The sequence below is a fragment of the Puma concolor genome, chromosome D4 (genome assembly GCF_028749965.1).
Source record: "Puma concolor isolate L17-30 chromosome D4, mPumCon1.1.hap2, whole genome shotgun sequence".
NCBI classification, from domain to species: Eukaryota; Metazoa; Chordata; class Mammalia; order Carnivora; family Felidae; genus Puma; species Puma concolor.
The window spans coordinates 29,543,215-29,567,535 of record NC_141679.1 but is presented as its reverse complement, the minus strand read 5'-3'; the positions used below and the strand labels follow the sequence as shown (position 1 = coordinate 29,567,535).

Sequence of the window (24,321 nt, the reverse complement as noted above, 5' to 3'; positions counted from 1 at the left end):
CACACAAGGGCTAAGCATAAGTGATCCCAAAACCACAAGAATAAAAAACCCCTGCAAAGTAAAGTTTCACACATGGTCCTGGATGCTTGTTCAGTAACTTTAGTAGTTTGATATTTTCATAAAATATGATAAATATATTTCCTTTAGTATAATGTTTAAAAATTTTTTAGACTGATTATCTTTTTGTATTTGCTAAAACCTAATTTTAGTTTTCCTTTTTGCAGATGAAAGCCAAAAAATTCTATTATGGTGCTTATGTTGTCTGATTAATAAAGAACCACAGAATTCTGAAGAACTGAAACTGAACTCCTGGACACGGGTAAATCTTGTCCTGCACTGCTTTGCATTAAATTGATTGTTTAAATGTGCTGCTTTAGTAGTGCAGTTCTGTGACATTTTAGAAAATTTTTCAAATACAGGCTTCACTGTCCCATTATCTTGCTGGGTGTTATTCAAGAGATTTCATTTTTGCTTGATTGTTAATTCCAGAAGATAGTGGACTTTAAGGTGAACTTTCCCTTGCCTGGAAGACCTAACTAATGTGTGATTTTGTAAAGTTACTTTCAGGTAATTAAAAGAATGTTCTCTCTTTCCTTTAAGCAACTGGTATACTTCAAAAATTGTTTTTCCCTACTAACCTAGTTTATTTATTTATTTATTTATTTATTTTTTCTACTAACCTAGTTTAAATACTTACATAATTTCTAAGTACTTCTCTGCGTCTCTTGGAATCTAATCTGTAGTAAAACAAAAATTCAGAAAATTCAGTTGCTGCCTTTATTTTATGTCCTGAAGTTGGTATCCAGGCTAGGGTGCTCAGACTAGCACCTGGTGCTTGTTGGCTACCGCTCCTTACACCTTCAAATCGGTCAGTCAAATGTGCTAGTGCATGTAGCTGACAGCTTCCTGCACCCCCCTGTCTGTTTCTGCTGTCTCTTGAAGGGCAGGCACAAGTTGGCGAATGTTGTAGGGCTGGGCTGTGGCTGCCCTCACCACTAGCAAGTTGCCTGATTTTTTTCTCATGCCCCCCACTGTCCTGCTGTAACAACCCTAAGGACTTGCTGATGCCTGTCAGACTCCACTTAGTATGCATATGGTTCAGATTAGCTGCTTAGTATTATGAAATCACCCACCCAGGTGCATATGGTTTTGTCTATCAGTCTGACTGGTGATATCATTCCATTCACTGCTTTTTACTATTCCTTTGTTTTATACAAAATTGCCGACTGAGCTGACAAAGACAGTGTTTGTATTTTACTGTTAGATTGAAAGAAGAATTGAAGGGACAGTAGAAGTGAAAAGGTTTGGATCAGGGAAGGAAAGGGTGCAGACTTTAACTGGAAGGTAAGTTACTGTAAAGAACTGAAGAAAGGTGATTTAAGTAGAATTAGGGAAGAAAAGCTATGAAAAACAAGGCTGTATCAACAGAATAATGTATTTAGTCTTTAATCTTTTTAATTGTTGCTTTTATAGTTGATGTTTCAATGATTATTTAGAATATATGTTTGTATTCGCTAGCTTATGAAGTTCTGAAATAGGCCATCTAATAAAGTGTTTTTAGGGTGATCGGACTAACTTTCTTCATTTAAACTCATGACTTTATTAGCTTATTTTAAAATTTTTACCTTATATTTTATTCTGTGGATTTCCTTTAATACTGCATCCATTTATCAATAGGTACATATCAAAGTATAGCAGAGGAAGGTTAAATGAGACTTAATTCCTGCTGCATCAGGGAATTCATAGACTGGTAACCAGAGTTATAGATAGGTGTGATGGTGACACAGAGGACACTTGCTCAGACTTGGGGGTTTGGAGATGTGTCCTGCAGGAGGTAATATATCAACTGAATTTTGAAGGATGACCAGGAGAGCAGGAATAGAGCTTTAGGAAAGGATATTCTTGTCAGCAGAAAGAGCATGCACAAAGATGGTGGCAAGAAAGCCAATGTCATATTCAGGGAACTACAGGTACTTAGATGTGCTTGAGCTTGGGATTTTGTAAGGCTGGTGATGAAGCATGAAACCTTATGTATAATAATAAGTTTTTCTTTTATTTTGAGTCAGTGGGGAAACCAAAGTATTTTAAACAGAGAAATCATCTGGCCAGGTGTGAATTTTAGAAGCTTAACAGCAAAGGGAAGTTGATTTGGAAGGAGCAGGGATAGCATTTTGGAAGCTATAGTAGTGATCAAGTGAGAAATCATGCAGCCCTGAATGAAATGGAGAAGAGGGGCCAGATTTATAATATGAATGAGGTAAATATTCAAAAGGTGTAATGGCAGGCTAAGTGCAGATCGCTTAAGTGTAGGTGGAGTCGAGCATGCCCTTCTCAGGAGAAGAGCTGATTTATACTTAGAGGGTTGACAGTCTTCAGGGTATGGGAACAGTGGAGCCTTGGGTGAGGGTGAGGTTGCCCAGGACAGTGGGAAAGGGAAAAGGCCTGGGACAACCCTGGGAGACACTGGCATTCAGGGAGTGAGTGGAAGAATAAGTTACCCTGTAGGTTAAAAACAGGGAGTCAAAGAAGTAGAGGAGAGAAGCAGCAGTGTTTTGAGAAGGAATGAGTGGTCATTCATATCTGATGCTATGGTGCAGCAATGTCCAATGCAAATAAAATACATACTACATGGATAATTTAAATTTTCCAGTAGCTGCTTTAAGAAACAAAAAGAAATAAATGAAATTAATTTTAATAATATTTTATGCAACTCAGTATTTCCAAAATACTATCATTTCAACATATAATCTATAAAAATTATTAACGAGATTATTTTATAATCTTTTTGCACTAAGTCATGGAAATCCAGTCATGGAAATCCATGTGTTACACTTACATTTTACATCTACATGTTACATCCTAATTTTCACTGGAAGTTTTTTTAATGTTTGTTTATTTATTTTGCAAGAGACAGTGTACCAGTATGAGTACTGGTACTCAGGAGGGAGAGGCAGAGAGAGAGAGAGAGGGAGAGAGAGAATCCCATGCAGGCTCTGAGCTCTCAGCACAGAGCCCAACACGGGGCTCGATCCCACCACTGTGAGATCATGACCTGAGCTGAAATCAAGAGTTGGACACTTAACCTACTGAGCCACCAGGTGCCCCTCCCTGGAAATTCTTGATCTGTATTTCAGTTTCACAAAATTTACAGTTGAAAGAGTAGGTTCATATACCCAAATTGTTACAGAGAAACTTATGACTGAACCAAGTGTCAGTTTTTAAAGTTAAATTTAATTAAAATTTTAAAAATTAAAAACTTCCTTCCTTCCTCGTACTCACTACATTTGAAGTGTTCAGTAGCTACGTGTGGCTAGTGGTCACTGTATTGGACAGGGCAGCTTAGAGCATAAAGCAAGGTAAGGATTGAAAAGCAGTGCTTGGATTTAGCCTCTAGGAGGAATGACCTGGGTGGGAATGGGTTGAGTGGGAGGTGCAAGGAAGTTGCCAGATTGCTATAGTTTGAGGAATGAAGGTAGTAAGGTAAGGAAGTGGAGATGATAAACTTTGGTTACTTTTTGAAGAAACTTAGCCCTGAAGGAGGGAGATAGGAGGTGGTAGCCAGACCAGATCATACAGTTGACTTTATTGAAATTGAGAAGTCCTGAATATGCTTTACCCTGAAGAGAAAATGCTAGTAGGGAGGGGTTGAGGGCATATGAAATTGGGAAAACAGTTTCCCTCCTCAATGTATTAGGCATGCCTGTAATATTACCTGATAAAAACATGTATAAGAATAATACTGTTTAACTTTTAACAGTCTAAAGCTAATTGCATATACCTATCACAAATCAGTACCCACACAGTTGTATATTTTTTGGCCATAATTGCAGTAAGACAGAAGATGTTTGTTGGTTTATGAATCAGTTGTACTTGTCTTGGATATACATTTATCTTAGAAGTGACATTTTCTTCCTAAAAGTTTTAGAAGGACATATTATACATTAAGTATATGTAACTTGTCATCCAATATCCTTCTGAAAATTATACAAGTCATATATATTTTTTTGATTTTTTATACCTTTATTTGCTTTCTTTTTTTTAATATGAAATTTATTGTCAAATTGGTTTCCATACAACATCCAGTGCTCCTCCCAACAGGTGCCCTCCTCAATGCCCATCACCCACCCCCCCACTCCCCATCAACCCTCAGTTAATTCTCAATTTTTAAGTCATATTTTAATAATATTTGTTAGTTCACTCAATGAGCATTTATCTCGTGCCCGCTACATGTGCTAAGCAGTTCTAATTGTGGTAATAAAATCTTAGGTCATTCTGTATTCCTGGAGCATCACAAGTGTGATTGAAACAGCCTAAGTCAAAAAGTAAGAATTTCTTCCGTAAACTCTAAACTTTAGTAAAATTCAGATTATTAAATTTGAAAATGTTAGATTGAGTTGTATAGGTTGTATTTTTAGAGCAGAGATGAAATAAGGGGCGCCTGGCTGGCTTAGCTGGTAGAGCGTGTGACTCTTATCTTGGGGTTGTCCTTTCAAGCCCCATATTGTACTTACAACAATAAAATCTTAAAAAAAAAAAAAAAGAACAAGCAAAAAAGAAAATTACTTGCTGGCCATATGCTAGCATATGTTAACATGTTATGTTGGAAATACATTAATACAATGTGGGGTGTTTTTTTTTGAAGTTTTACTGGTAACCTCAAATGTACCATCAAATAACTACCTCAGTGGCTATTCTTAAAATTTAGAGATTTGTTGAAGTCACAGGACTCTTTTACATCTTTTCAGAATACTTGATTCTTGTAAAACTTAGTTTTACTGGTGAATCAATTGAACAGATATTTTTTGAGCACCTACTGTTTGTCAGGCACTATAACAGAAGCTGAGGATACAGTAGTGGATTTAAAGATAGTCTGTTCTGAGAGTTTATAACCCAAGGGGCAGATCTCCAGGCCTGCCACATTTAGGAGATACCTGTCCTTTCTGGGCAAGACCATACCTCTGTAATTTTTATTTTGAAGAGAAGAAAACAACAGAATACCAGGGGTAAGGTCAGTTAAAAGGGTTTTACTTTGTCTTTTTTCCCTTTCAAAATGTAATGCTAAGCAGTATCCAGATGCTACATGTATTGCTTTAGTCTTCTACTTCATCCCTCTTAAAAAAAAAACAAAACAAAAAACAAAAAACAAAAAACAACCCACATAACTTTTAATTTTTTTTTTAACATTTATTTAGTTTTGAGAGACAGAGAGGGACAGAGCATGAGCAGGGGAGGGGCAGAAAGAGGGAGACACAGAATCTGAAGCAGGCTCCAGGCCCCAAGCTGTCAGCACAGAGCCCAGCGTGGGGCTCGAACTGATGAATGGGGAGATCATGACCCAGGCCGAAGTCGGACACTCAACCAACTGAGCCACCCAGGTGCCCCCACATAACTTTTGAATTTTGAAATCTAACACATGTGCAGAAAAGTGCATCAAGCATAAATGCCAAGCTTAAAAATCATTGCAGAATAAATACCTTTATAACTACCGCCTAGGTCAGGAAATAGAGCATTACCTGCCTCTTATAAGCTCCCTGCCCCCAGGTGCTCCTTCCTGCTTCTGTGCTCCTCTCTCCCCCTCTGGTGGTAACCACTAGTCTAGCTTTTATTTACATTGCTTTATGGTTTTACCACTTAATTATGGAGTTTGGCTTAAGATTTTAACTTGATATAAATGAAATAATATGTAATATATTGTTCTGTGCTTAACTTACTTTGTTCAGTATGATGTTTGTAGGGTTCACCCATGATCTTGGATGTATTTGTCACTTGTTCATTTTCACTACTGTAGAGTATTCCATTTTATTAATGTACTATAGTGTGTTTATCCATTCTGCCTTTGATGGGAATTTGTTTCTGGTTGGGGAGAATTAGGAACAGAGTTGCTGTAATATTCTCTCCTGTATATCCAAGTTTCAAAGCATGTATTTTTTTTTAATGTTTATTTATTTTTGAGAGAGAGACACACACACAGAGAGCACAAGCCTGGGGGGGGGGGGCGGGGAGCAGAGAGAGAAGGAGACACAGAATCTGAAGCAGGCTCCAGGCTCTGAGCTCTCAGCACAGAGCCTGATGCAGTGCTCAAACCCATGAACCGTGAGATCATGATCTGAGCCAAAGTCGGCGCTTACCCAAGTGAGCCACCCAGGTGCCCCTGTTTTTTGTTTTGTTTTGTTTTTTAGAGAGAGAGAGAGAGAGAGCATGCACAAGCAGGGGGAGGGGCAGAGGGACAGGCAGAGAGAGAGAATCTTAAGCAGACTCCACACTCAACATGGAGCCCAATGTGGACTTTGATCTCACAACTGTGAGATTATGATCATGAGATCATGACCTGAGCTGAAATCAAGAGCCAGATGTTTAACCGACTGAGCCTCCTAGGCACCCCACAAAGCATGTATTTTATAAAAAACTACAGAGGAAAAGAAGAGCAGCTGGAGAAGGAAAGGATGTGTTTTGTACATAACTTCAAACAAATACTGGTGAACATGCCTTGCACATGCCCTGTTGTGTCAAAATAAAGAGCATGCAAAAAAAAAAAATGGAATTGTAGGTTATTTAATATGTATGTCTTTAATTGTATTAGCTCATACTAAGTTGTTTTCTACAGTGGTGGTACCAGTTTAAATTCCTATGATGAATGTGTAAGAGTTCCGTAGCTTCCTGGTCACTTGGCATTGTCAGACTGTTAAAGTTCAGTTATTCTAGTAGATGCATGTGGTAGTGTCTATTATGGTTTTAATATTTCCCTGAAGTATTTCCCTGAAGTTGAGCACATGTTTGTGGAATTCCTGTTCCGATTTCTTAATAACTTTTCTACTTGGTTGTCTTTCTTACTGATTTGTAGAAATTCCTGTAGATGTACTGAATCTAAGCACTTTTTTAATTTATATATATTGTGGCTATTTTTTTCCACCTTGTGGTTTGTGTTTACATTTCTTTATTTTCTTTTAAGGAAGACATTTTAAATTTTATTGTAGTCAAATTTATCAATCTTTCCCTTTGTGGTTAATAATTTTGTATTTTGCTTAAGAAAATTTTCCCCACTGCAAGGTCATGAAGACCTTCCATATTATTTTCTAAAAGTGTATTGATTTGCCTTTCCCATTTAGGTCTGTGGTCCACCTGTAACTGTTCCTTTGTATGGTCTAAATAGGCATCCATTTTCACTTTGCTTCCACACAGATACCCACTGTCCCAACACCATTATTGAGTTCTTTCCTTGCCGGTAGATGGTGCTACCTTTGTCATAAGTCAAGCATCTTTGTATTTGCACATATTCTAAATCTCTCCATTGGTCTCATTGATCTGTGATGATTAATTTTGTGTCAACTTGACTGGGCCATGGGGTACCCAGATATTTCATCAGACATTATTCTGGGTTTTTCTGTGATGTATTTTTGAATGTGATTAACATTTAAATAGATTGAGTAAAGTAGATCATTCTCCCTAATGTGTGTGGGTGTCTCATCCAATTAGCCAAAAAGGCTAAACCCTCCTCTGAGGGTTTTCTCTGTATTGGAATCTAATAAACAGTGGTTTTTGAGTGAACCCCAAATTGTATGTTTTGTTATTTTTGGTGTAACACATCATTGTCAAGGCATTCTACAGTCCTGACTTTTTAGAAAACTAGTGGTTTCAGAGATGTTGGTATTGTATATAGCAAGTTGCAAGACAGGTAAGGGGCTTAGAGGAGAAAGTAGGTTTGGAACAAGTGCACTTGGGACTGGCCAGCCAGGGGACAGACACTGGTACTTGGGAAACGTGATTGTGTCTACACTGTAGATAATTTCTATTATTATTCATTTTCGTGTTGTTTGGGATTTGAAAATGCTAGCCTGGCTCAGTTCAGATGTTGAAACCTAGGGAAAGAATTATTGCCCAAGTTTTAAATGGTAATTTAAAAGGGAAAATATCATATTTCTTGAGGGCAGTTAGTAAGACAATAGAGGCAAGGTAAAATTCAGGGACAAGGCTGGAGATGATGGAGATTTCTCTTCCACACCTCTACTCTGGAAAAACATTGGCAATCCTGTATGACTGTGATCTCTTTTGTTTTGGTTTTACTTTCAAAGTAACAAACACAGAACTAGTATCTTTTTCTTTGAATTTTTGTATTCACACATACAGTGGACAGTAATTAATTGCTTTCCCAGTATCTATCTCTGTCCTTTCTTACCTTCTTTTTTTTTTAATGTTTTTATTTATTTATTTTTTTTAATTTTTTTTTTTCAACGTTTATTTATTTTTGGGACAGAGAGAGACAGAGCATGAACAGGGGAGGGGCAGAGAGAGAGGGAGACACAGAATCGGAAATAGGCTCCAGGCTCTGAGCCATCAGCCCAGAGCCTGACGCGGGGCTCGAACTCACGGACTGTGAGATCATGACCTGAGCTCAAGTCAGACGCCCAACCAACTGAGCCACCCAGGCGCCCCTCCTTTCTTACCTTCTTATAGTACCCTGCATTTCTCAGCTGTGCACTGTGCATCTGAGGTGAGACTTACTGCACCAAGGTCTTAAGGTTAGTCTTACCTTGCTTAACCAAGACCACCCTTCCCCTTTCCCTGGCCACAGTGATTGATCAAGATGGACTTATAGCCCACATTGGAAAGTCAGTCCTACACCTTTTGTTTCAGTGGTTGGGGAAGTAGATTTTATCTTTCCTGCTGAACATGAATTAGGTAGCACATAGTCCCTGAAGTTGCTGTCAGTCATTGTGGGACCATGAGGACAGAGCCTGCCTAGGAAAAGAGTTAGTCCTGAGGAAACACAGCTGAAAAAAGGAGAAAGAGGGTCACGTTCGGGTTGGTTTTGTTTGGGCCCAGGACCAAGCCACTCCTGGACTTCAGTGCTCTAATACATTCCCTTTCCTGTTGAAGCCAGTTTGGTTTAGAGGTTTGTTTTGTTTTGTTTTTCTCTAGCAGCCAACAACATCCTAATGTAGAAAACAGACTTGTTTGGAGTCTTCATAAACTATTTTTTTGAAGGGTTTCGAAACTCAGGTATATGTGTACGCAGTTGTAAAAGAAAAAAAAATCTTATTTCCTCAAAGGATACTATGAATAAATAGTGAATTTGACAAAATATTTACAGTTGCTTAAAAGTTCCTTTAATTCATACTTGGCTCAGAGTCGTTTTCCACCACCACTGATTATGAAGATGTGTGTTAAAGAAGTCATCCTGGGAGAAGATGGCAGCATCATGGCAGCATAAGATGTTCTCATTTTTGTTCCTGCTAATCATTTAAAATTCGACATTTTTCCGTGAACAGAAATGCCTGTGTGGGAGCTGTGAGATCCAGTAGCATATGCCAAGGGACCCAAGTGGACTCTCATCCACTTTTGTATCAGATAATAGGACAGACAGACCCCAGTTTGGGCTGTGGACCTGGCTGGAGCCTGTGAACTGGCTTCAGCCCCACAGCAGAGGCACCTGGAAAACGCTGACTTAAGCAGATACCCACAGATGCCAGAGCCTTGTACAAGTCCAGGTTTCTCTCCCAACTAGGTTACAAGGCCCATGTGAGTAGAGACTTTGTTCTAAAATTGTAGAACAGTATCTGCCACATAGTAAATATTCAGTGATTATTTGCTGAATAAGTGAATAAATGAGTATGATTTTAGATGGTAAATGCTAGTGGTGGTGGGGTTCCACTTGGAAAGAAGATAGTGAACAGACAGAAGGTTGGGTATAGTCAAAAAAGAATGATTATTCCATTTAAGCTTGGGAAGAAAAAAAAGCTTAGGGAGAAAAGCAGAAATTAAGGTTAGAAAAAAAACAGTTTGGGAAAAATTTTGGAAGGCCATGAATGCCAGTTTGTGAGCTCGTTCATAAATTAGCATAGGGCAATGGAAGGAGCTACTGAAAGTATTTTAACTGTGGCATTGGGAGAGGGGCATTTGTTGTGATTCATATGCTTCCCTGTTTTCTCCCTTGCTCTCCTCTAGTCTTTTGCAATCCTTCATTCATTTATTCCATAAATATATCCTGAGTGCCTACTGTGTACAAGCAGATATTGGGGGATATGAAGGCCTTGCCTTGAAAGGTCATGTGGTTTTGTTGTAATGTAACAAGTGAAGGAGTAGACGAACAGCATATAGAAGGTACTGTGGTAGCCCAAAGCAAAGGGGAAAAAGCCTTGTTGGGAGTTAGGGAGGTTTATAGGGCTGGCCAGGAAGGCTTTCAGAAGAAGACAGTTGAGGCCAGGGGCATACATGGAACTGGAAGAACTGAAAGTGATATGAGATGCATGTAGGAGAGGCGGCAAAGAAAAAGCTAGAAAAGGTCTTCCTGGTAATGATAATAAGAACGGGCTATCCCATGTGTCATATACTGACTAGGCATGAGAGGGCTAGATCCTGAGGGCTCAAGTGGCCCACAGTAAAGAATGTCTGTCCTTAATCTGGGAAGCAAGGATTTTAATTGGAGGGGTTTAAATTGGGAGTGAGGGACACTTATATTATATGAATATGAATTAGATAGTGACTTAAATGCTGAAAATACATTTGAGAGTATAGGAGGGCAGGACTTGGTACTGATTGGTTGTTAAGGAATGGATAGAGGAGCAATTAAGGATAATGTTGAGATTTTAGGGGAGTAATAAATAACACTTCCATCTTCTGAGTTAGGAACTAGTTGAGATACATCAGAGTTAGGTAGTTGGTTATGAAACATTAGTCCCTTAACTCTTAAAACAGATTTAAGAATGTAGCTTATGTCTATGGTTCAGTCGGGCCCATCTACCTATGGTAGCCAAGTCAGCTAGTCACAGCTAAGATGGACCACAATAGGGCAGCAGTAGACCAGAAAACATACTTTTTGCAGGTAAGGCAAGTTGGAAGGACAGAGTCGGGAGAGGCATGTGTGGTGCTGGGCATTTTTAGTTTCTTCTCCCAAATTGACCAACTAGTTCAGTTCTTTTGGGGAGAAGAGAGTGACAGGACTGAGAGATGATGTCATAGGTTGGGCTTTCTGGAAATCTGGCCTTGAGATGGAGAGTGCAGGGGGTAATAGCTGTGGAGGGGAAAGGAGGGATGCAGGATTGTGCAGAGGAAAAAAATTCAGCTATAGTGCAGTCTCAGTGGAGACCTCTCCTGTGCCTACAGGGACAGAGATAGGAGACCCTTCAGAGCTTGCCTGCTTTTGGGACAGGAGGGCTGGGCCTTAATGCCTCTGCTTCCATCAATCATTTGAATGTGGCCATTGTGGGAAGGAGGTGTGACCTTGGGCAAGGCAGAGATGGCTAAGAATGATATGGATGTGATATCACAACATCCTTCGCAGATACCCAAACTGTTCCTAAAGCTTTTTGCACCTAAGGAGTGAGGTGGACATTCTTTCTTCTCTGGAAACATGAGGATGGGCAATTTGTTTCCCTCTAATCTAACAGAGAACTCCTAGGTTTTTGACTTGAACATCATGGTGGATGGTATGACCATTCACTGAGAAATATAAGGGAAAGATGTGGCAGAATCCCTAAAATAAGCCAACTAAGAATGTACAAGAGGGAGGAGGAGGAGATCTGGTAGCCCAGCAGCTGTTGCATATTCCTGTCCTGCACCATCTTCCAGGACCATGGCATGCAGAGACCCTGTTTTCTCTCTTGCCTTCCTCACTGTCATTTGGTTTGCCTTTACCTCTTGGGACTTACATAGTGCAGAGACTGTAATACAAATTGAGTCCTCTTCCTTTTCTTGTCTGTTATTCAATAGAACTGGCTGGGAACATGCAACTGAAAAAGGGAAAGCGTGGAAAATTTCTTTATAGCTTTGTAAGTGTGTTTTCCCCAAGGCTTTTGGAAACCACTGAAGCTGTCTGCCATACTGTGTTAGGGCAGTGATATCTAGTAGTAGGTACTAGCAGCAGGTACTTCAGTAACTCCATGAAATAGCATCTGCCTTATTAAATATCATGTTCTTATTTAGTCTGATAAAGTTTCCTCAGCATTCCATGGTTTTGCAATATAAATATGGTATTTAGCATCTTGCAGCATTCTGGAAAATGTGCAAACCCTGCTATTGTTATTCCCAAGTATTTTACATCCATTCGATGTGATCAGCTGTTCATTCCACACACACACGAAGTTGAATTGTCAATGTTTATCTTTCTGTGTTTTAGGGAGTGGTAACTGTCTCCTGAATCATTAATGTGAAGACACTGAACTTCCTGGAATAAAAATTTGCTTCCTCTGAGAGGGCAAAATGAGATACCATTTGTGTTCTTGGCTAGGTTTTTCTTTCTCATTTCATTTAGGTGGATTTCTAATTCTAAATTGTAGCAGATTGTTTTTTAGTAAGTTGCTGCTGCTCAAATAGGCCAGATCAAGACATTTATTGCCAATTAGGAACAGGATGTTTGAGATGTTTGGTGATGTTCTCCGGATGACCTGTTTTATGTTTTCTGTTTATTTTGTTTTATTTTTGTTTTATGATCATGTTGGCTTTTCCATTAAACTATAACTTTAATTGACTTGGCTTGGTTAATAGAACATTGACCAGATCCCCTTCTGTAACTCCCAGCCTTCTCCCTATTACAACCCCCTCACCCAGTTCTCCTGTTGTGCCCCAACCTCAGTCTGGAGTAAAAGGGGAATTTTTAGGTCTGTGTGTTACAGGTGTAATATATGTTTCTAAGACATAGGCTCACTGTGTTTCAATCTAAATTTTCTGGATAGTGCTCCTTGGACTGTTTTGGGATAAATCCCTATGAAAAGTAAATTTAAACAGTAATGTCTATAGTAGAGTTATTTCTTAGTGAATAGCCACCATTGAGGGCCATGTGGATGTCTGCACTACATGTGGCGACATGATCTGTACATCTGTTTTGAAGTTCAGTTGTTTCCCAGACCACATGTGCATTTCTTTAGGAGGCTGACATCTATCCCTCCCAAGATCCAGGCATTGTAAGCTGGTAACTATAACTGGCTTACTCTCTTTGACCTAGAGATTGTTACACTTTATCTTAGTTTGACTGTTGTTCCTATCAGATCTGGTTCTGTTTAATATTGACAACATTGGAGTTTCTATAAATTAGCAGCATAGCAAAAGAACCAGGCATATTTAAATCCATAAATCTTGATTTCCAGGTATTTTAAAGGCTTTGTGGTTTAAGTAGTCCTTCACTCAATGGTAGACATAAGCAGTACTTATAAAAATGCTGGCTATCAGGCAGCTTTTGTAGCTCAACTGGAACTAAAAAATAACCTCACATGAGTCACTCTTTTAAGAATCAGGAAATCCAGATCTCTTCTGGCTCTGCTAGTGAAATATTACATAAATTATATACCTTGTTTCCATATCTTAAAAAAGGAGAATACTACATGATTCTACTTACATGGGGGTATATCTAAAGTAGTCAAATGGATGGAAACAGAGTAGAACATGGGAGTTTCTAACGTAGTCAAATTCATGGAAACGGGATGGAGGAAAAGGGAAAAGGGATTTGCTTAATGGGTATAGAATTTAGTTTTGCAAGAAGAAAAGTTCTGGAGATCTGTTGCACAATAATGTGCATATACTTAACACTGTTGAACTACATATTTGAAAATGGTTAAGATGGTAAATTTCATGTTACATGTTTTTTATCACAATTTAAAATTTTTTTAAGAAACTTTAATGGATAGTGTTACTGTTAATTGAGTGTTTAGTATGTGTTTTAGATGCATTATGTTACTAAATGTTCACAACTCCATGAAGACCGGTATCATTACCCTTTGTTATAGACAAGAGAGTTTAGATTTAGAGAAGTAACTTACTGGCTAATGAGTGGCAGACCATTTTGGAGCTAGGTCTGACTCTAAAGCCACTCAAAAAATATATTGCCGCCACCTAAACTTAAGCCAGCCTATCTCTAAGGCTTTTTTAGCTCTGGAATCTATGATTCTATGATTCTGAGATGTCTTAGGGACCCTGCAGAGATCCTTCAAGTGAGAAAAAAGAAAGTTCAAATGTTTAGGTGTTCAAAAATCACCCGTTTACCATTTATAGTGAACTAAAATTTCATGCTGGGGGGTGCCTGGGTGGCTCAGTCAGTTAAGTGTCTGACTTCAGCTCAGGTCATGATCTCACAGTTTGTGAGTTCAATCCCCATGTCGGGCTCTGTGCTGATAGCTTGGAGCCTGAAGCCAGCTTCTGATTCTGTGTCTCTCTCTCTCCCTCTCTCCCCATCCATCATTCGTGCTCTGTCTCTCTTAGAAATAAGTAAACATTAAAAAAAAATTTAAAAAAAATTCATGCTGGATTTAGTCTTTGGTACATCAGTAACACCAAATGCTGTTTATGAGAGGCCAAGTTGGTCTTCAAATGTTTGAATAGTTAAGGGGTTAATAGCGATTACTCATGTGGAAAGTAGAGACTGAGAAGAGCCTTTACTGTTTTGTTATATTTTTTTCTGCTTTTTGAGTTTTTAGTAACAAGTATAACTTCTGTTTTGGGTTGAATTGTGTTCCCCCAAAATTCATGTACATTCAAGTCTTAAATCTCAGAACCTTAGAATGTGATCTTTGTAAATAAGATCTTTGCAGGTGAATTGATTAGTTAAGATGAAGTCAGCTGAAGTAGGGTGGGCCCCTAATCCAGTGTGACTGGTGTCCTTATAAGAAGGGAAAATTTGGACACAGACATGCACAAAGGCAGAATGCCATGTGATATGAAAACAGAGATTGGGGTGCCAGCCAAGGAATGCCAAAAATTGTCAGGAAACTACCAACATTGATGTCACCTTGATCTCAGAACTCTAGCATCCAGAACTGTGAGACAATAAATTTCTGTGGTTTAAGCCACTCAGTTTGTGGTATTTTGTTACAGCAGCCCTAGCCAAGTAATATAAAATTTGACAAGTGAAAAAGAAAAAAAAGTTAGCCATGACTCCTGGGAGTTTATCCCAAACAGTATGCAAATTAAGAAAAGAAGTTTAGGGGCGCCTGGGTGGCGCAGTCGGTTAAGCGTCCGACTTCAGCCAGGTCACGATCTCGCGGTCCGTGAGTTCGAGCCCCGCGTCAGGCTCTGGGCTGATGGCTCGGAGCCTGGAGCCTGTTTCCGATTCTGTGTCTCCCTCTCTCTCTGCCCCTCCCCCGTTCATGCTCTGTCTCTCTCTGTCCCAAAAATTAAAAAAAAAAAAACGTTGAAAAAAAAATTAAAAAAAAAGAAAAGAAGTTTATACATGATGTTCATTTTAATAATTTTTATATTTGGAAAAAAATGAGAAGCAATGTACATGTCTAAAGATTAGTGGATAACTAAATTATAGCATATCTTTTGAAGAAATACTATGTTGTCATTTTGTATAGCCTAACAAATAATGTGAAAAATGTGTATTGTAAAATTAAATGTTGGATGTCAAATTATTTATACAAAACAATAATAGCTGTGCAAAATATATATGCATTGACTAAGATTACAAGCAGAAATGAAAAAGCTTTGTAAGGATAGTGGGATATGGGTGGATTTTTCCTTTTAATATTTCTTTTAATTTGTTGCTTTTATTTCATTGAATTATGATAATGTATTATTGTGGTTATAATATTATCTTAAAAATTGACATTGTGGCAAACTTTACATACAATAAAATGTATCCTTTTAAAGTATACAGTTTGGTAGTTTTTATAAATGTATATACATCCCTCTGACCACCACCACAATCAAGAAATAAAACATTTCTGTCATCACAAAAAATTCTCTATTGCCCATTTACAATCAATCACTCTTCAACCCTGGCCTTAGTCAATTACTGATCTTTTTTTCTATCACCACAGATTTGCTTTTTTCCTATTATTTCATATAAACAGAGTAATACAGTATTTATTCTTTTGTCTGGCTTCTTTCATTCAGCATAATGTTTTTCAGATTTTTTCCATGTTGTAGTTTATCTGAGTAGTTGGTTCCTTTTTATTGTCTAGTATTCCCTCGTATCAGTACACCATTTTGTTTATCCATTTATGTGTTGATAGCAGTTTGGATTGTTTCTAATTTTTGGCTATTATGAATAAGGTGCTATGAACATACTTGTATAAGTGTTGCATAGTCATGTTTTAATTTCTCATGGATAAATGCTTAGGATTGGAATTGCTGGATTGTGTGTGATACACATATACATAATGGCATAAGAAACTGCCACATGGTTCACATTCTTTTTCCAGCACTGCATGAGAGTTCCAATAGCTCCACATATTCAACATACACTTAGTATATGTATACTTAATATACTCAGCAACACAGTATACTCAGTTTGTGTTTGTTTTAGTCATTGTCATGGTTGTATAGTGGTCTCCTTTTGTGCTTGTAATATGCATTTCCCTGATGACTTGATGTTAAAACATCTTTTCATGTGCACATGATTCTTTTGTGAAGCGTCTATTCAAATATTTTGCCTAAGAAAAAATTGCCTTAAGTGTAAGCATGCTTTAAAAAAATGTTTGTTTGTTTTGTTTGTTCAGAGAAAATGAAACTCAAGCAGGCTCTACATTCAGTGTGGAGCCCAATGCGAGGCTCATCTCACAACCGCAAGATCATGACCTGAGCCGAAAAGAGTTGGTTGTTTAACTGACTGAGCCACCCAGGCACCTCAGCGTGCTTTTATTTATTTATTTATTTTTTTAATGTTTATTTTAATTTATTTTGAGAGAGAGAGAAAGAGTGAGAGAGAGAGAGAGAGTGCACCAGCATGGGGAGAGGCAGAGAAAGAGAGGAGGGAGAGAGAGAGAGAAAATCCCAAGCAGGCTGTGCACCATCAGCATGAAGACCGACTCAGGGCTTGATCCCACGAACCTGTAAGATCATGATCTGAACTGAAATCAAAGAGCTGGGGGCCCAAATGACTGAGCTTTTGAAAAAATATTTTAGATACTGTTTCTTTGTCAGATATATATATATATAGGCATATCTATGTGTGTATATATATATGTATAGACATATCTATGTGTATAAACATATACATATGTATATATATGTATAGACATATATATGTCTCATATATATATAGATATATACACGAGAGAAAAAGAATATTCACTTCATCTGTGGCTTGCCTTTTCATTTTCTTATTAATACACTACAAAGTCCATAAGTTTTAAATTTTGGTGAAATCTATATTTGTCTATTTTTTTTATGAATCTTAACTTTTTGTGTCCTCAGAAATTTTAGCCTGTACTAAGTTTATAAAGATTTTTCTCTTGTTTTCTTCCAAAAGTTTTATAGTGTTAGCTTTTATTTATATTTAGATATATAATCTACTTTGAGTTAACTTAAAAAAATTTTTTTAATGTTTTATTTATTTTTTTGAGAGAAACAGAGCATGAGCAAGGGAAAGGCAGAGAGAGAGTGAAACAGGATCTGAAGCAGGGTCCAGACTCTGAGCTGTCAGCATAGAGCCCAACGTGGGGCTCAAACTCATGAACTGTGAGATCATGACCTGAACTGAAGTTGTATGCTTAACCAACTGAGCCACCCAGGTGCCCCAAGTTAACTTTTTCATATGGATGTGAGGTAGGGGTAGAGATTTGTTTTCTAAATTGATATCTAGTTATTCCAGATATATTTATTAACAATTTTTTCAAAAATGCTTCAGAAGATTCTGATTGGAATCTATAAATCAATTTGAGGAGAATTGACATCTTAATATTAAGTGTTTCAACAGAGGAGCATACTATAGCTGTCTATTTGTCTTTCTTTAATTTCTCTCATCAGTATTTTGTAGCTTATAGTATGTCTTTTTTAATTAAAAAAATGTATTATTATTTTCTAATTTCAGTGTAGTTAACATACAGTGTTCTATTAGTGTCAAGTGTACAATATAGTGATTCAACAATTATATGCATTACTCAGTGCTCATCATAAGTATATTCTTTTTTTTTTAAAGTGTTTATTTTGAGGGAAAAAGAGAGCCACCAGCATGGGGAGAGAGAGGGGAGAGAGAAGGGAGAGAGAATCCCAAGCAGGCCCATTGTCAGCATGGAGCCCAGTGCAGGCTCTATCCCATGAACCTGTGAGATCGTGACCTGAGCCCAAATCAAGAGTTGGACACTTAACTGACTGAGCCACCTAGGTGGCTATATATATTTTCTATCTCTATCTCTATCTCTATCTCTATCTCTATCTCTATCTCTATCTCTATCTCTATCTCTATCTCTATATATCTTGTCTATCCCCTTGCTTTCAATCTGCATGTGTCTTTAAGTCTGAAAGGAGTCTCTTATAAAGACAGTGTAGAGGTGCCTGGGTAGCTCAGTTGATTAAGCGTCCAACTTCAGCTCAGATCATGATCTTGCAGTTTGTGAGTTCGAGCCCCGTGTTGGGCTCTGTGCTGACAGCTCAGCTGGAGCCTGCTTCGGATTCTTTGTCTCCCGCTCTCTCTGCCCTTCCCCCACTATACTCTCTCTGTCTCTATCAAAAATAAACATTAAATTTTTTTTTAAGTATTAGAAAAAAATAAAGGGAGTATATAGACATGTCTTGATTTTTACCCATTCTGTCAGTCTGTGTCTTTTGATTGGAGCATTTAATCCATTTACATTCAAATAATTATTTATAGGTATGTAGCTATTGACATTTTGTTACTTGTTTAGGGGTTTTTTTGTTTTTGTTTTTGTTTTGTAGTTCTTCTCTGTACCTTTCTTCTCTTGCTGTCTTCTCTCATGGTTTGCTGGCTATTACCAGTGTTTGATTTGTGGTTACCATTAAGTTTTTATATCAAAACCTCTTATGCAAATAACAGTTTATATTAAGTTGATGGTAGCTTAAGTTTGAATCTATTCTTTGCTCCTCCCACACTCCACGTTTTAGGTATATGGTGTCATATTTTACATCTTTTTATTATGTGAATCCTTTCACTGATTTTTATATACATACTTGATTTTACTGGTTTTGTGCTTTCTATTCTTCTTACTCCTACTTATGGTCTTTTTTCCCCACTCAAAGAGTCCCTTTTAACATTTCTGTAGGGCTAGTTTAATGGTCATGAATTTCTTTAACAGTTTTTGTCCAGTGAACTCTTTATCACTCCTTTTCTGAATGATAGGCTTGCCGGATAGAGTATTCTTAGTTGCAGGGGTTTTTTTTCAGGATTTTGAATAAATCATGTCACTTTGTTCTGTCTTGCAACATTTCTGCTGAAGAACCAGCTGATGGTCTTATGGAGTTTCTCTTGTATGTAACTTTCTTTATGCTTCTTTTAAAATTCTCTTTGTCACTACTTTTTGCCATTTTAATTACTGTGTGTCTTGATATGGACCTTCTTTGGTTGATTTTGTTAGGGGTTCTCTGTGCATCCAGATCTAGATTTCTTTTTCTTTCCCCAGATTTGAGAAGTCTTTAGCTATTATTTCTTGAAATATATTTTATGCACCCTTTCTCTCTTTTCTCCTTTAAGGATCCCTGTAATTGAAATGTTAATACATTTGGTGGTATCTCTGAATTCTCCTTGTCTGTTGTTATTTATTATTATTATTTTTTTCTAGCTCCTGTTCAGTTTGATTGCTTTCCAGTTTTCTGTCCTCCATGTGACAGATTTGTTCCTCTGCTTCATTTAGTCTACTATTTATTCTATGTTTAATTTCAGTTATTTAGTTCTTCATCTATGATTGGTTCTTTTTCATGTTTTTAGTCTCTTTGTTAAAGGTCTTCCTTAGGTCCTCCACTCTTTTGTCAAATCCAGTGAGTATCTTTATGACTATTTGTTTAAATTCTCTATCAGGCATATTACTTATTTCCATTTCATTTAGGTCTCTTATGATTTTTGTCTTTATGACCATTTGTTTAAATTCTCTATCAGGCATTTTTCCATTTCAGGCACTTATTTCCATTTCATTTAGGTTTCTTACGATTTTTGTCTTTTTTTTTTTTTCATTTGTGACATATTCCTCTGTCTCCTCTTTCTGTTTAACTCTCTGTTTCTATGTCTTCTGTTCTTGAAAGTAGCAACCTTATGATGAAGAAGAGGTCCTGTAATGCCCTGCAATGCATTGTTCCCTGTTTATCAGAACCTGGCGTTTCAGGGGTATATGCTATGTGTGTTCCATGCACCCTATTGTTTTGGCTGAGCTGCATTTATTTGCCTTCATTCCAGTCATCTGCAGCAGCTCTCTTTGCCTGTTGTGGGCAGGGTTTGATCCTTGTGTTAATGGCCAGTCTGGGGTTGCCTTGGGCTTGAGTTTAATCATACTATGTATTTGTCAGAGATGCAAACTGCAGGGTGCTCTCCCTGTGTTGTCCTTATTTTCTTTTTTCAAATGTTTATTTATTTATTTTTGAGAAAGAGAGTGCAAGCAGGGGAGGGCAGAGAGAGGGGTGGGGGGGAGACAGAGAAACCGAAGCAGACTCCAGGCTCTGATCTGTCAGCACAGAGCCCGATGCAGGGCTGGAACCCATGAACTGTCAGATCATGACGTGAGCTGGAGTCTGATGCTTAACTGAATGAACCACACAGGTGCCCCCCTGTGTTGTCCTTTGAAAAGCTTTCATTGGCAGGCAGAGCCTACAGTCAGATCTGATACCTGCCTCCAGCCCACTTCTGGACTGCAGTTGGACTGGTATGTGTTATTATTTTCCCCTCTTCTTGGAACAGGAGTCACTTTGTGGTGGTGCTGGCCACTGCTTGATCACTGCCAGGCTTGTGGCACTGCCTTGGATAGGCTCTGGCCAAGGGTATATTGGTGCAGGTTCATAGGAAAACACAGGGACAGAATATTAGGTGCCAGCAAGGTCAGTCTTGTTTGTTGCGGGAGGGGACCTACAGCTGCCTGGGAAAGATCCTGCCAAGGCCTGGCAGGTTGGAGTGAGTGGGTTCATAGGAGAATGTGGTGGTGGGGGTGGGGGAGGGGGGGTGGTATCAACAAGATCGTGATGGTCCACTGTGGGGGTAGGGGACCTGCAGTCACTAAGAAAAACTCTTGCTATGGCCACAATGGAAAAAGTCCAAAGAGGAGTATGGGGACTGGGCTCACTGTTAGCAAGCTAGGTAGAGAGTGTTGGTGCTGTGCTGGTTCTCACAGGTTTCCATATATCTAGACTGGGGGCAGGCCAGGGAAATGGTACCCACTAGCTCTTTTATTCTTGCACAGGTCTTTCAAAGATCCCTGCCCTCCAGTACACACTTCAAGATTGGTAAATAAATCTCCTTCCTGTATACTCCATGTATTTTTCAAACTGCTGCTTCTATGCCGTATTTCAGTGGGGATGTTTGTTGTACTATCTCTTTAAGCAAGAACTCTGCCCTTCTGGATCTCCCAGAGTCAAACCTAGTGAATTTTAAAGTTCAGCTGTTAAGTCCCACTGCTTGTTAAGCCCCTCTGGTTTTCAAAGCCAAATGATACAGGGATTCGGCTTTCCCGTGTGGGACCCCTTTGCCTGCTATTCTTGGCATGGGGATCTGCTCCTCTCCCCACTCTGTGCCCATTGTGTCCCTCCTGCAGACATCCCATGCGTATCTTTGTCTCCTAACCTAACTCCTTCTCTGCTCTTCCTACCCTCTTCAATATGGCTTCTTCACTACATTTAGCTGTGGAGAGTGTTCTGCCAGTCTTTGGGTTGCCTTCTGGGTTAATTACACAGACATGGGTGTTATCTAGGTGTGTACTTTGGACAAGGTGAGCTTAGGATCCTCCTATTCTGCCATCTTTCCTGGAAGTCTATACTGTACATTTCTTGCACATATTTTGTTAAATTTATATCTAAGTGTTTTATATTTTTGGATGCTTATTTATTTTATTTTACAGTTTTCTGTGGCCAGTACATAGAAATATACTTTTGTTTATTGATTAAGTATCCTGGGGCCTGGCTAAAGTTACCAGCTTTTCATAGACTTTTCAAGATTTTGTACATAGATAGTCATATTTTAATTTTTACTTCCCCGTCTATATGCCCTTAATTTTTTTTCTTAAGTAATTGAACTTGAAAAATCCTTCGGTATAATGTTGAATACACACTTTGAGAGTAGACACCTGGCCTGTTTCCTGATCTTAGGGGGAAGCATTCAGCCTTTTAGCATTAACATGACCTTAACAGTGAGTTTTTCATAGATGTTCTTCATCAACTTGAGAGAATTCCCTTGTATTTATAACTTATTGAAAGTTTTATGATAAATGAATGTTGAATGTTTTTTATTTTTTCTTTTACTTAATTTGCAAAAATTGTAGTAAAATACACATAACAAAGTTTACCATTTTAACAAGTGTACATTTCAGTTGCATAAATATGCTTACAGTGTGCAACCATCACTACCATTCCTCTTCAGAAAATTTTTTATCTTGCAAAACTGAAACTTTATATCCGTTGAATAATAACAGCACGTTCCCCACCCACCCAGCTCCAGGTAACCACCATTCTACTTTCTGTCTTTATGAATTTGACTACTCTAGGTTTCTCATAGAAGTGGAATCATACAGTGTTTTTTTGTGACTGGTTTATTTCATTCAGCATAATGTCTTTAAGGTTGTGTCATATGTTAGAATTTCCTTCCTTTTTAAGGGTGAATAATATTCCTTTGTATGTATATATCACATTTTGTTTATCCTCTGATCTGTCAAGAGGCATTTGGGTTGCTTTTACCTTTGTATTTTGTGAATAACGCTGCTGTGAACATGGGTGTAGAAATATTTGTGAATCTGATTTCAACCCTTTTGTATATATACCCAGAAATGGAACTGTTGGATCATGTAGTAACACTCTAATTTTTTTGAGGAACTGCCATACTGTTTTTTATATTGACTGGAATAATTTATATTTGCATTGTATGAGGATTCCACTTTCTCTAGAGCCTCCCCAACACTTATTTTCTGATTGCTTCTTTTTAATAATAACCATCCTAGTGGGTAAAATGTCATTTCTCATTGTGGTTTTGATTTTCAGTTCCCTAATAATTAGTGATGTTGAAGACCTTTTCATGTGCTTATTGGCCATCTATAAATCTTTAAACAAATGTCTGTTCAAATTCTTTGCCCACTTTTTTAACTTGGTTGTTTGTATTGTTGTTACTGAGTTGTAAGAATTTTTTATATATTCTGAATGTTAACCCTTTTTCAGATATATGATTTCCAGATATTTTCTCCTATTATGTGGTTGCATTTTACTATATTGATAGTGTCATTTGACACACATAAGCTTTAAATTTTTTAGTGAGGTACACATCATGTATTTTGTTGTTGTCTGTGTTTTTAGTGTCATACTAAGAAATCATTGCCAAATGCAATGTCATGAAACTTTTCCTCAGCGTTTTCTTCTAATAGTTTTGTAGTTTTGGTTCTTAAATTTAGAATTTTGATCATTTTCAGTAAACTTATGTTATGGTATAAGGGTCCAGCTTCAGTTTTTGTGGGTTTTGTTTTGTTTTGTTTTGCTGTTTTTGCATGTGGATATCCAATTTTCCCAGCACCATTTGTGGAAAAGATTGCCCTTTCCCCATCGAATGTACTTCACACTCCTCTTGAAAATCATTTGAACATATATGTGAGAGTTTATTTCTGGGCTTTCTAGTCTGTGCCATTAGTCTGTTCCATAGGACCATAGTTTGATTAATGCACAGTTGTAGTAGCTTTTGTAATCAGGAAGCAGGAGACCTCTACTTTGTTCTTCATTTTCAAGATTGTGTTGGATATTTAGAGACCTTTGAGAGTCCATTTGAACTGTGAGTAGATTTTCTAGTTTTGTGAAAACTAGATTGGGATTTTGATAGAGATTACATTGAATTTGTAGATTGCTCTGGGTAGTATTGACAATAATATTAAATCTTCCAACTCATGAATAAAGGATGCCTTTTCATTTATTGGAAGCTTTAATTTCTTCCAGCACTGTCTTGTAGTTTTCAGTTTAGAAGTCTTTCTTCTTTTTGGCTAAGGTTATTCCTAAATATTTTATTCTTTTTGATGCTATTGTAAATGGCATTGTTTTCTTAATTCCTTTTTGGGTGATTATTGTTCATGTCATGAGAAACACAATTGATTTTGTGTGTGGTTTTTTTTTGTGGAATCTTTAGGGTTTTCTATATATTACATCATGTCATCTGTGAACAGAAATAATTTTACTACTCCAAGTTTGGATTGCTTTTATTTTTCTCTATTACCTAATTGCCCTGGCTACAGCTTTCAGTTCTATGTTGAATAGAGGTGGCAAAAGAGGACATTTTTGCTTTTTTCCTGGGGTTAGAGGGAAAGCTTTCAGTTTTTCATCTTTGAGTATGATGCTAGTTGTGGACTTTTCACATATGGTCTTTATTATGAGATAGTATTCTTGTATTTCTAGTTTGTTGAGTGTTTTTATCATTCAGAGATACTGAATTTTATCATATAGGTTTCCTCTATAAATTCACATGATCATGGGTTTTTTTTTCCCCCTTCATTC

At 37.8% G+C, this 24,321-nt stretch overlaps 1 protein-coding gene across 4 annotated transcripts in view; it reads left to right on the top strand.

The window, feature by feature from the left end:
• FANCC (FA complementation group C) overlaps window positions 1-24,321 on the top strand; it is a 271,193-nt gene that overhangs the window by 110,273 nt on the left and 136,599 nt on the right. For all 4 annotated transcript variants that reach the window (XM_025931652.2, XM_086685163.1, XM_086685161.1 and 1 more), the window contains one exon: window positions 225-319. In XM_025931652.2, the coding sequence (XP_025787437.1) occupies window positions 225-319 (95 nt within the window). The remainder of the gene's footprint in view (window positions 1-224; window positions 320-24,321) is intronic.